General features: G+C 37.8%; 1 protein-coding gene across 1 annotated transcript in view; it reads left to right on the top strand.

Annotated features, from left to right (window-relative positions):
• The first annotated feature begins 49 nt into the window (after positions 1-49).
• LOC134669055 (uncharacterized) overlaps positions 50-14196 on the top strand; it is a 41977-nt gene continuing 27830 nt past the window's right edge. Inside the window, exons 1-3 of the mRNA XM_063526578.1 lie at positions 50-385; positions 1339-1457; positions 4290-4430. Coding sequence (XP_063382648.1) covers positions 232-385; positions 1339-1457; positions 4290-4430 — 414 coding nt within the window. The 5' untranslated portion in view covers positions 50-231. The remainder of the gene's footprint in view (positions 386-1338; positions 1458-4289; positions 4431-14196) is intronic.

Below are 14196 nucleotides of genomic sequence, written 5' to 3'. Positions count from 1 at the left end.
GTTAATCCGATTTGATTTCGGACTCTGTCTTGTCTATGTCCTCAGTTGAAGTTTGGGCGGTTGACGGGAAGGTTGTGTGATTTTGAGTTTTGATTTGGATTTTGTTTCGTAGTCTAATTTCGTTTATTTTACTGGTTATCAAATAAAATAGTTACAACTTATATTTACTTAGACGCTAGTAGTAAATACATATTTTTGTGAGTGCTGTAAACGTAGTAACTTGACGGCAAAATGCAAGAAACCGTTACAACCTCGACGGAGCGTAAATCTTTGTTGTCTTCGTTCCTGGACGTCCTGGAGGCGCAAGGCAAAGCAGCCCAGGCGGAGCGGCAGCTCCAGGAGGAACGCTACAGGCGCCGTACGCAAAGGATCTACGAATACCACGGTCAGACCCTGTTTTGGTCCCCACATTGCAATAACATTCGTCGCACATTATCACTAGCTCGTTGCACTATCAGTATTTAGGAATTATATTTGCATATCATTAACATTGTTTTTAGCATCAACTAATTTTGTCAATATGTAAATTATGTATAATTTGCTCCTTAGTTCTTAATATTTACTAGGTTTATTGATGCTACATGGGATTTTTTATTCGAATTAAACTGCATGCAATTCTAGTATAAATGTCTATCTAGAATAACAGATAAAAGTTTTTGCTTAAGTAATATAACTATAATTATTGTGGATAATAAATAGATCATAAATATTTTTTTTAAGGTGTACTACCTCTAAAACAAGCTTTACTGTTACATTACAATAGGTACTTAGATATTTTCCTGTAGATAAAATAAAAACCCTATGCCTATGGCCTATGTTCAGCAGTGGACGTCTTATGGCTGAGATGATGAAAATAAAAACTTAAATTAAATGTTATGGGACCCCTAAAAAATGTGAACACAATGTTGTTAGTGGTAGACATAGACATAAACACTAAAAATGTGTATGAATGTATTCTAGTGTGTAGCTTGAAAAACCTGAGTTGCATTGAGTTACATTTCAAATGAGTCAGGTAATATCTAGCAGAAAGGTGTTTACAAAATTCTCACATACAAGGCAGTTAGCAACATTAGTTTTAAAATTTTTTTACACTTTTTTGGGATTAAAGTTTTTAAACTATTATCGTCTTGGTGCATGTCTATATTGGCTTGACTATAACTACATCAATAGCAAAATTAAAAGGGTCACAAATCCTAGTAGTCGACATATTTGTGTTGAACTGTCAATGTAGGTATATGGAAATATGACAGAAAAGAATAAGTGTTGATATTTCCCTTTCATAATAAAGTATAGATTTTTCGCGAATTCAATTATCAAATAATTATGAGTTGTATACAGACCGACAACGGCGCGAGGTGGTGGAGCTGCGCCGCTGCCTGGACTATGTGTCGCAGCATGCCCATGTCCTGGAAACAGTGCTACGCGGAGCAGGCACCGCTTCCACTGGCAGTGATGAGGTAATACATACTAATAAGTATTAGAACAAATTAAATTATTTTCTGAAAATATTTTAATTTGTTTTTATTTCAAGTAGAAACACTACTATGTATAAAAATATAAACTGAAACAAAATATGTCATATACTAAGAAAAAGTGACCCAGCCTGGGGCACTGGAGGCCTTGGTCACTTTTTCTTAGTATATGACCTAGACGTGCGCGCCGCCGCGGCGCGCCGCCGCCATAAGGAGTCAGCGCGCCGCCGCCGCCGCCGGTAGTTTAAAATTCGCGCCGAGACAAAGCCCGCAAGAGTACAAATTTAAAATCAATGGACATAAACCGCGTGCGACGTGCCTAGCTTTAGGGTTCCGACTGTTCCGTTTTTTTAAATTCATTGCTTGATTTATTTTAACCCTTAAATCGATAACGTCCACTATAATGGACATCCCAAGAAAAATTTCTACACCAAATATTAAAGCATAGCGTTACTTTCCTCTGGTAGCGTAGTTTCCTGGTAGTGTAACCAGGAAACTACTCTACTAATACTACTTGAATGATATGTTATTTTTAAGTATGAGTGTATAAGAAAATATTGGGAACCAGTGTGAACATAATCTTTTTGTCAAAGTCCTACAGAACGCAGAACTTGCAAGGAAGCATTTTTACCCATATTTCATAATTTTTTGTATATGGCAGTATTAAGCAGAGTTAAAATAAAACGTGTAATAGGTTACTAACTGGTCTGTTTATTACGTGGCAATATGATTTACATAAAAATGTTTTTTGTTTATGGGTAAAACAAGTGTAAAAAGTGTAATGTCCAGTATTTTGCCCGTTGTAATCGACAACACGGCACTTTTGCTAAGTCCAATATGTTAGACGTTGCCAAGTATGCGAAGAGTAAAATTATTAAATTTTCTGGTAGTTTTTGTGGTAAATAAATTAAATAGAGGGATGTTAGGTGTTTGACAAAACATTTTAAAAAGTCATTACTTGCCGTATTATGTAATGAACCAAATAGATAAAGAAAATGTTTTTATGGATTTTTCCCTGTGGATGTGGTGTGTGTGTGTGTGTGTGTGTCTGTGCGCGCGCGTGTGCGTGTGTGTGTGTGTTTGTTTCCTGTTTGTGTGTGGATTTGTTTTCGTCAAGAGACAGACCCGATTTCATTTGAGAAACTTGTTAGGAAAATTTTGAAAAAAGTGCATGCATTATTGTAAAAACCATTGCTTAGATGTTACTGCTTCCTAGGATAACCCGCTGTTTGATTTAATGATAAATAAATGACGTCAATGACTGATAAAACTTTACCACCTACGAGCTATAAAGTTATTCCAAAAATATAAAAATAGGTAATAGGTTTTAATTCAATTCCTTACATAAGTTGACATTATCGGTATGTGTATTTCTAATTAAAAAATGCAATGATTCTATATTTATTTCAAAAAACATGAATTGGACTAAAAAAAAACCTTATGCATTATGCACATGAAGTAGGTAGTCTATACTCGGCAATTTTCATTACGCGGCGTATCTTTTTACAAGCTTTTATTTACTTTCACCTGACCGTTGTCTGTCTGTCTGTCTGTCTGTGTGTAATCAAATCTTGCAAGTTAAATTTTATCCACTTCCCGGTTTCCGATTGAGCTGAAATTTTGCATACATACGTAATTGGGGTGACAATGCAATATATGGTGTCATCGAGCTGATCTGATGATGGAGACCGGAGGTGGCCATAGGAACTCAGTGATAAAACAACGAAACCTAATTGTGTTTGGGGTTTTTAGAATTGTCTCCATGAGTATTAGTTGCCTGTGGAAAAAAAAGTACAGTCGGCGATAAAAGCTTGTACCAAAAATTTTATTTTTGCCTAAAACTTATTATTTACACCGATCCTAGCAACGTCCAACATACTGACATGTTTTTCTCATGATATTTCTACAATAAACCAAAAAAACGATGTAACAAGGTTTTTTTGAGATTTTTCCAGTGTTGACTTAAGAGTTAATCTTGGTTTCTCATTATACGTATATTGAAAAGTTGAAGATTCCACGCCGCCGGCGTTACGCCGCCGCCGTGGATTTTTTCGTGGCGCGCCGCCGCCCGATTTTTTTCGACCGGCGCGCACGTCTAATATGACCTTTATTTCAGTTTAGTGATGAGGTAAGTTTTGGAACTTGGTCATCATTATCACTCATGCCCGTTGCTGGCCACAGGGGAATTGGCAATTGGCGCAGCTTTGAATTTCTTTCCAGACATATGCAAGTTTCCTCACAATATTTTCCTTTATTGACAAGCCTGACTGGCAAATCTAAGTATCCTCTAATATTTCGTACATACATAAGTTCCTTGAAGCCAATTGACTTCGATACGAGCTGGTGATAAGTGTTTGAAACCATGATATTCGAAAGCCACACGCCTTATCACTCAGCTCAGCTACTCTTCTATCTTCAGAGAGAACTTATTCTTGAAACAAAATGAACTAAAATGATTTTCGGTGTTGAGACACCGGCTTGTCTCGATCATCTCCGATGCACTATAGTAAAAGTACGATTTGAAATCACCCATTAAAGTCTGTCATAGAGCCTTAATTACCTTTACTTCCACAATAAATTTAGAATTCTAAACTGTTTAGACGACAACAGTTTCACTCGCATACATTTTTTGTCACTATTGGCGACATGTTTCGGGCCCGTCGGGGGTCCTTCCTCAGGCTCGAGTGCTCGCGGCGGCTGCACTCCATGCACGAAAGCGACTAAAAATTTAAGTGAGAGAAACCGTTGTCATCTAAACAGTTTAAAATATATCTCACGAAAGTTTAATTTCGATTAAATTTAAAATTCTCTGTTCAGGTTCCATTGAGTGCTCACTTGGTTAAGCAAGCGGCGGGACTCCAGCGCTGCATGGCGCAATGTGTCGCCAACGCAGCCACTATACGCTCTGCCCTGGCTTCTACGCACCAGCCTGTTATGGATGCCATGCTCGCCAAAATGGTGAGTACCTACCTTTTTTAGGTCGTTCGAATGCTGACTTTGCCAAGCACGTCTGGCCGTCTGCTTACAGCACTGTGTGGTATAATATATAGTCTGTCGATTTGTGACTGGCTCCGACCCGCTAAGCCTTCGTCCATTGTTAAGTAAAACCGCACGTGCCTCTACTTGTAAAAAAAGGGTTGTGTAATTATCTACGGTTACTGAGTGCTGGCGAGTTAAACCAGTCTAAAATGTGTCATCCAGATGCGTAACAAAGTCGCGTTACCGGAGAGCGCACCTACACTAGTTTTTTGAGCGTTGGACTGGCCCGCGCTCAGGTGCCAATTAGAATAATTAAGATCCTTTTTTGCAGGTAAGTAGCACGCGCGGTTTTACTTAAAAATAGACAAAGGATTAGCAGTTCGGGACCAGTTATAAATCGACAGACTATACAAATGTCGTAAACGCGCCGTCCGTAAAACATTCATTTTTCTTAAAACATAGATACTATCCGTAAGCGATTTTGTTTATTGTTTATCTTCCTTTGAGTTCATCGGAATTCAGTTCCTGACATCGAGATGAGTTAGACGATGTTGTTATCGTTGGCAGTAGGTACTTTAGATCTTTCATTGACAACAGTCCTGATATTTTATAGTTTATGGGCTTAACGTACAAATCGTTAAAAGGTAAACTCACTGCGACGGATGGAGATAAATAATGTATAGGTAATTAGGTATATTACCTAACTTTTGTTAGAGAGTCTTTAGACGCGAGAGTCATATTCCTACGTATGTAGAAAAAGATCGCGCTTAAGTATACGTAGCGTTAGTTTACAAGATCTACTATAAATGACCATAAAATCACTCAACTAAAATTGAAAAGCTCTCGATTAGGGCCCAAAATTAACTCTAATTTATTTTGTAATCTGTTTCTATTTTATTTATTTTGTAGTTCCAAGGCAAACTTATTTATTAAAAGAAGAATAGATTAACCCAAAAGAAATAGATTAACCCAAAAAGAACAATGGTTTTATAAACTTGCTGACCATAGTAACAGTAGTGGACTATCGTTCGGCAGTTTTATGGAACTAATGTTGCCTACGTGCAAACTCTTTCACATTGATATTTTTATGTCATACTAAATCTCAGATCATAGAAGAAATATTTTCCATATTATTATTTTACATTTCTCGAAAGTGGGCTGCTCGACTCGTGAGTATAGTGTCAACCTACAATATAATACTACCATGGTTGCTCCTTACTTTCCGGCCTTTGTCGTACAAAATATGGCTCTATTCAATTTGAATACTTACACTGAACCACTCAAACAATACTTTGATGACGACGCGTTTTTATGAACTTTCATAAATGAGTTTAATGGATTCAACCTACTATGCCAGTAAAACCAGTAAATTGGGCTCAATAAACTTTTAATAAACGATTAAACTGTTGTTGATTACTGATATTATAATTCCGGAATCGGAAAGGAAAAAGTTCTATGGGTTTACAACTATCCGTCGATTTTTTCTCATTAATTCTGTTATGTTAATTTATCAAGTCAGAATTTCATAAATTAGATGCACTGTCATATCTGAGATTTAAAAATTTCATACTTCAACATATTTTCTAATGTATTTTCTTTGCGAATCGCTTTTCACTACGTTTGGGGGCCCGATTCGGATTATGAAATAGACATCTAATTATAGATATCTTTTAGACATCAGCAAGATACGATATTAACGATATGTTTAAGATCTAACCTGTCAAATTTGACATTTGCGCGATTCTGGAGATACTCTTAACGATTTCCACAGGATATGACTTAGAGATCTAATTCACATCTAATAGATATCTTACTCTATCTAACGTAAAAGTGACATTGGTTGCCCGAATTGCGCTGCAAAAGAGAACTAGTTGATATCTAAACTATAACGTATCTAGAATGGATCTAGTACGTGTCGTCTCTTGTGAATATCTTGAAGTTCGAATACGGCAGTGGGTTGATGTGACCGGCGATAATCAGGCGCATTGACCCTTACGCCGCGAGCTTATTTAATTCACCCTACTTACCCAAAATGTTGTAACTTATAAGGCGGCTTAATACCGTCAAATACGCCTTTCAGCCGCAAAGCTGTTGAAAGAACCCCATTACCGTGATTGCTCCGCAACAATAAGTAATTACAAGACTCGTGTCAAGCTAAAAGGGTGTAACTTTCAGACCACTAAGCCTGTGTAACTCTAACCCGTTCATCGCTACGAACGAAATACATATTTTCATGCCATTTCTTTCTTGAACAGCGTTCTAGGGTCGATGATAATCGTAGCAGTATCTTCGTTTTACCATTAAGAAACGTGCAAACGTTTAGATTCAAAGCAAAATTAAACTCTCAATCCCTTCCTGTATGGCTTAAATACATACATAAATAATAAAAATATTAAGTACATACTTATTACATTTTTAGACACTACTCTTATTGTATTTTTGCACTGATTATTAACACCAAGTTGTGAGATCTAATTTATATTACATATCGAAATGAGGATTGCCGTTGGCATAACACTGATTTAAACTTTCACGATTTTTACACATTATTAAATTGTAAATCGGGACTTAGTCGTGTATTTAAGTTTTAAGATTTACCTCCGACGTTGGCATGCCGAGAAAGGGTACATTTTATTCTACCATTCTCCAGGTTTAACCTCTAAAGTAAGAAAGATAATAAGCATACAATATGAAAGGCGATCGATCAGCATTGAACGCCTGAACGGGTTAATGACAACACGTAGGTGTTTAGTAATTACGAGCCGGTGTGTAATCAGGCGTGGGCCTTTTCTCGCTCGATTACCGATTGTCTCCGGTTCCCACAAGACAGAAATAGCGACACGTGGAACAATCTTTATTAGCACTATTTTACCCAGTTAGATGTCTATAAGATTGTAAAATGTATGTAGGTACTAACCGGCGTGGGGCAAGTATGGTCTAAAGTCCCTAGGACTTCAGGCCATACTTGCGTGCAAAAGAGACTATGCCCAGCGGCATAACTCTATTGCAGCGGTCGGCAACCAGCGGCCCGCGGGCCGCATGCGGCCCGCCAACCTCTCGCTTGCGGCCCGCGAGCCTCCCTGGCTATTTTGTATGTAGTACTGACGATCGACAATGTCTGCTAAAGTCACAAATATTATCAAAGTGCGGCCCACGTCATCTTCGTTAACTACTATGTGGCCCTTGGCTGCTAAAAGGTTGCCGACTGCTGCTCTATTGTATAGGCTGTCCCAAGCGTCAATCACAAAAAAGCCTTGGAAAACTTGATAGAAATGGCAAGACGATGATGAACAGAAATGCCTCAAATCGATTCCATTCCTACAATATCGTAAAGAATAAATCTTCACTAGAGGACTCCCATATTATTCGTAAGGTTCATATCCCATCACACCTGACCAACCTAAGGGAACCAAGTGAACGATTTCCGAAATAAAAATATCCTTTTTGTTGCAATTACGCTTGTTCAAATTAGTGTTGTAATATAAGAATCTAAGAGAAATTTGTGGCCGATTAGGTACTATGTATTTGTATTTTTACTAACTGATTGTATACAAAAGGAGGACTTAAACTGCTCCATAGGTATTCTCTACCAGCGAATCTAGTATTCTAGACCAGCATTTCCCAAACTATGGGTCGCGACCCACCGGTGGGTCGCGAGCGAATTTTGAGTGGACCCAGGAACTACTAGGGCATCCGAGCGCTACCAATAATATTGTATGCCCTCTTTTTAAGACGGCCAAGAGATGGTTCCCGAATTCGGCAGTTTTTGTTAGGTGGGTCTTAGCCGGAACCCAGTCAACTTTGGGAACCACTGTTCTACACCGACCTGAGGTGTTTTTGTGTAACCGACTTGTAAACAATTCACCAGTTATTCGTGGAGCTACAAACTTGCAAGCTCATTCTTAACAGTTCCGGGTGCTCAAGGGCTACCGACAAAAACCATTCGTCGCTCGACTCCGACCAAATTGCGCCCGCTCATTATCCGGTAATGACATCCACTAATGACCCCTTAAGACCCTAAACTTGGGCTCAGCCGTGGGAATTTTAGACTATGAAACGATGAAGTAGGTGACTATGAAACATGCACAGAATTTTAGCCCTAGTGATCACTATGATGATATTGTTATTACTTCTAATAAAACTTGTCAGTGTCATTCATATAAGATCGGCGGATTTCATATTGACGGCCAGTTGACGAGATACGAAATGGTACATAAATAAAATTTCTTGACTGTATCAAACTTCGAGCAACACCGGCTTCCGACACGTCGGAAGGGAGGGGCCCAAGCGATATCTCGCCGTACAAATCTTTCTGCCATTTTTCGCGGGGGGAAAGGTGCACACAGTCGCATTTCTCACACACTTACATACAAAATCCAATCTGTAATGACGACACAAATACATAGAAAATGACACACGTCAAAGACAAATCTTGCAAACCTCGATCTCTTTTTGTGTACGGACGAATGACTAGTGTCACAACACGCACACTAACACATTTTCGTTGAAGTATGTCATTGTATTCTGAGAGATGTGAAGTCGGATTTGTCGCTCGACCGATCCGCAATTTGTACTGAGCGAGCAAAATCGATAAATCCAACAATTACTTGAGACTAAAATATAATAATTGTATTTAAATGTAATTTAACGTATGATATGTAAAAAAAATATTTCATGTGAAATGTAACACTTTCTTTTTGTAAATTTGATGTCCCCGGCCTCTTTTTATAACAAAAAACCGAGCAAACAGGCATTTTTGTGCAGCAGTGTTCACGCGCGCGTCTGGACTCGGTCTAGTGAAAAATCCAAGTGCAACTAGTTTTATTACCCGCGCTAGATTAGATTGACGCGCTAATCTTGTACCTCGGCAGAGGGGAAATAGTGCGAATGCCGCCTCCCTTCCGTGTTGCTCGAAGGTATCAAATATCAAATGTACATTTTTAGGTATAAATTTTACTGACAATGTAAATCATAAAATTGTGTGCTAATTGGTATAACCTTTTTGACGGTTATATCCACTCGTGTCTTTCCTGTTTACCTGGAAAATGTCACGGCGCGGGTCTTTGCGTGACATTTTCAATTCTCGTTGAATGCGTTCTCGGGTCAACTCGGCCACCCTCGAAAAAGTTATTTATACCTAGATTTAGTTTAAAAAAATATAATTTCAAGGTGTTAGAAGTTGTTTATTCACGCGTAAGTTTCATTGATAGAGTCTGTGCGGAAAGAGAAGAGTCGTGGCAGAAACGGGAACTAACATTTTAAATTTTATATGGCAATCAAACCTTTGACACCTGTCTTGTAAAAAGTAAACAAACTTCTGTCATTGTATATTTTTATTAACAAAAACCGCAAGTTTTATATATATAATATTTTCAAAACACGATAAAACCGTACATAAAACCACAAGGAAAATTATATTTAACATTGTTCGGTTTTGTCAGCGGGAAGACAACGGCTAAAAGCCGACTATCGACTTACAAAAGTCGCGGAACGTGTTTCCGCTAGTCGCGGGTATTGATGTTGTATTTAATATTAAATAACTACCTATTTAATAAGCCCCCTAAGTAACTTGTCTCCGGTACATAATCGGTAAGTATATTCATTCAAAATATATTAATTTTCATAAATATGCAGGTCATTCATGATCTTTAAAATAACTGACAAATAGTCTTGATACTTGCTATTTTATGCATATTTATATGTAATTTCTTTTTCAGGATTGTGTAAAAGTACCTACGGTATCTCGAATAAAAGACCGCTAAGTAGGTGATATGCAAGAATTCGTAATCTACGTGCCGGATTCAAGCACATCCAGTTCAGATGAAGATAGTTCTATGAGTGTCCCTGGTTGTTCTGAAGCTAGCTCAAACATAAGTGACATTGAATATTTTAATTCTGAGATCGATTATAAAGAATAAAACTTTTTCTAATAAAATATTTCTTTATTTGTAAGTTCGTTTACTAGGTTCTGAATAAAACTTTTTGTAATAAAATATTTCTTTATTTGTAGGTTCTGTTAGTTACGAAATTATATTTCATATTTAGCAGTGACTTTTCGGCAAAGTAAAATATCGTGAGATGAGAGAACCGGACATATCCCAATAAGGCCTACCTACTTATGCACTATTTTTATTCATATTCATATTCATATATAATGTACACATACATTACAAGTCAAGTTTACAATGGGTGAAATATATCCCAGATAAAATTACAGTTCTATTGCCCAATTTCTACCCGATCTACCCGGTTTTAATAACTGTTGGACTGCACAGATTAGGCAGTACATAAATGAGACTCTATCTTGTTTGGTACTAAAATTACAGTTGTATTGGGCAGATTCTTAATTAGTTTTAGCAGTTTTGTCAATCGCACTGTCACTTTTTAGTATCTACAGGTGTGTTTTAAAAAGAAAACTAGTGCCTGCGCTAAATCAGAGGATTGAGTTGACGAGCCGACACCACCACCAGGCTCCGTTTAGTAAGCCGTGGTAAAAAACCGGAACAAAAGGGATTCAAGTATCATGACCTTTAGTGTCGTACTATAATCACGTGACCAGTGTTGTCAGCATAGCAAAAACCATAAAATAGCACTGGCGCGCCCTCAAATCCCACGACTCTTCACTTTCCGCACAGACTCTAGTAAATACTAGCTTCTGCTTCGTTCCTAGAGTCTGTGCGGAAAGAGAAGAGTCGTGGCAGAAACGGGAACTAACATTTTAAATTTTATATGGCAATCAAACCTTTGACACCTGTCTTGTAAAAAGTAAACAAACTTCTGTCAATGTATATTTTTATTAACAAAAACCGCAAGTTTTATGTATAAAATATTTTCAAAACACGATAAAACCGTACATAAAACCACAAGTAAAATTATATTTAACATTGTTCGGTTTTGTCAGCGGGAAGAAAACGGCTAAAGCCGACTATCGACTTACAAAAAGTCGCGGAACGTGTTTCCGCTATTCGCGGGTATTGATGTTGTATTTAATATTAAATAATTACCTATTTAATAAGCCCCCTAAGTAACTTGTCTCCGGTACATAATCGGTAAGTATATTCTGTATATTCATTCAAAATATATTAATTTTCATAAATATGCAGGTCATTCATGATCTTTAAAATAACTGACAAATAGTCTTGATACTTGCCATTTTATGCATATTTATATGTAATTTCTTTTTCTGGATTGTGTACGGTATCTCGAATAAAAGACCGTTAAGTAGGTGATATATGCACGAATTCGTAATCTACGTGCCGGATTCAAGCACATCCAGTTCAGATGAAGATAGTTCTATGAGTGTCCCTGGTTGTTTTAAAGCTAGCTCAAACATAAGTGACATTGAATATTTTAATTCAGACTTCGATTACAAAGAATGAAACTTTTTCTAATAAAATATTTCTTTATTTGTAGGTTCTGTTAGTTACGAAATTATATTTCATATTTAGCAGTGACTTTTCGGCGAAGTAAAATATCGTGAGATGAGAGAACCGGACATATCCCAATAAGGCCTACCTACCTACTTATGCACTATTTTTATTCATATTTATTATTAATAATGTACACATACATTACAAGTCAAGTTTACAATGGGTGAAATATATCCCAGATAAAATTACAGTTCTATTGCCCAATTTCTACCCGATCTACCCGGTTTTAATAACTGTTGGACTGCACAGATTAGGCAGTACATAAATGAGACTCTATCTTGTTTGGTACTAAAATTACAGTTGTATTGGGCAGATTCTTAACTAGTTTTAGCAGTTTTGTCAATCGCAGTCACTTTTTAGTACTTATCTGAGACATAAAAACAAGTGTGTTTTAAAAAGAAAACTAGTGCCTGCGCTAAATCAGAGGATTGAGTTGACGAGCCGACACCACCAGCAGGCTCCGTTTAGTAAGCCGTGGTAAAAAACCAGAACAAAAGGGATTCAAGTATCATGACCTTTAGTGTCGTACTATAATCACGTGACCAGTGTTGTCAGCATAGCAAAAACCATAAAATAGCACTGGCACTGGCGCGCCCTCAAATCCCACGACTCTTCTCTTTCCGCACAGACTCTATTACTTTTTCACTCCGGTTATCCGCCTCCTACTAATTTCAGGACTATAACCACGACCATAAGTACCAAGCATTATTCCGTGTGTTGATTACCTCATTAACCCATTATATTATTGATGTTAAGAGCCCAATGATGTTGATTAAGTACCTTTACCTCCCCGTAGAGTGAACGAACATATTTGTAAATAGTACGCGTAGCAGAAACTATAGAGTTGACAAATACAATCTCACTATGATCACAACACCTCAGCGCATTTTTATACAAAAATCCCAGCTGTGTTTTCCCGACGGCGTTTTTGGGAGACCACAACCCGAAAACAACCAAAACTCAACTTCAAAACCGGGATGTAGCTTTACACACAGACCTGTATGGTTCATATAACGTTTTAACACAGAGATCGTCAGTGGTTGTTTGCCTTTAATTCATATTTAAGGTGGCGGTCGGCTAACGACCTGCAAACACGTCAACACGTCCTTAGTCTTGAAATTTCTTCTCATGCGCAACATACCTACAACTTAAGCTAAAGTAAACTTTACCTGTAGTTCTCTCTCTACAGATACTTATCTATTTGCTATAGTTAGATTATTTTGATTACAGCAAAAATAGTAACTTTCCAAGTTTCCAATAAGTTTCCACGATAAGTAAAATCCTTTAAAAATAGAATTCCAAAGCGGATAAAAAGTGTTAGATCCGTAAACTATTAAAAGTTGGCACGCCCATCACAACCATTGGAATTTGGAATAGATATTCCACTAAGATAGTATACACGTGATAGCAAAAATAACGATTTTCGTCAAAAATTCTGTAATATTCGCCAAGGCCGATCCCATAACGATTATATAGCGCATATAATATCCGCCGCCTTATAAATTATGCATGATATTTATATAGTTTAAAGCAAGTTCAAGTGGTTATCGACGTATCGACGCGTCCTCAAAAACGAGTAACCATGAGCGCTATTCGAAGTTTACAAAGCTGTACAAATGTTATATCTAAAGTCTCTCTATTGGTTCTTCACGGATTGGAAGAAAGTTTGAGTCCCAGGTACATAATGGGATTGGGATGGGGTATTTTTTTATCACGATATTATCATCTTCATCAGTCGTGGAAATTAAGAGGCCTTTGCCCACAGGGGCGTATTTACCCTAGGGCCATCCGGGCTATGGCCCGGGGCGCCAATCCGCCAGGGGCGGCATATGGGCCGTAAGGCGCCCCTGGCGAATTGCATTTTGTTTTTCTTCCTTGATTTCTGGTGCGGCGAAACGTATTGGCCCGGGCGCGAAATTTTCAAATACGCCCCTGTTTGCCCAGCAGTGGGATACTCAGATAGGCTAGATAAAGAAATTATCAATATTATCATGTAACGCAGACAAAGCCATGGGCAGAGGCTATTTATTGATAAATATATTGTATTATTTCTCTTAGCGCATCTCGGTCGCAACTCTGTAAGATGAAATGCATGGGTGAATGATGTGGCTGCGTCCATGTTTACGCATTTTCACCTTTTCATTGGAATTTGGTGAAAACGTGTAACGTGTTTATGACCGTGACTGTAGGTACAAGTAATTCACGCATCCGTGTCATCGATTACAGTTTTAAGGCCGCCCCGTGAACTAGAATCGGCGATGATGACTCTGCTTATTACCACGTCACCAAAGTATACACTTTCTACATTATTTGAC

Source organism: Cydia fagiglandana, chromosome 11 (assembly GCF_963556715.1).
Source record: "Cydia fagiglandana chromosome 11, ilCydFagi1.1, whole genome shotgun sequence".
Classification (NCBI taxonomy): domain Eukaryota; kingdom Metazoa; phylum Arthropoda; class Insecta; order Lepidoptera; family Tortricidae; genus Cydia; species Cydia fagiglandana.
This window is presented reverse-complemented; position numbering and strand designations above follow the sequence as displayed.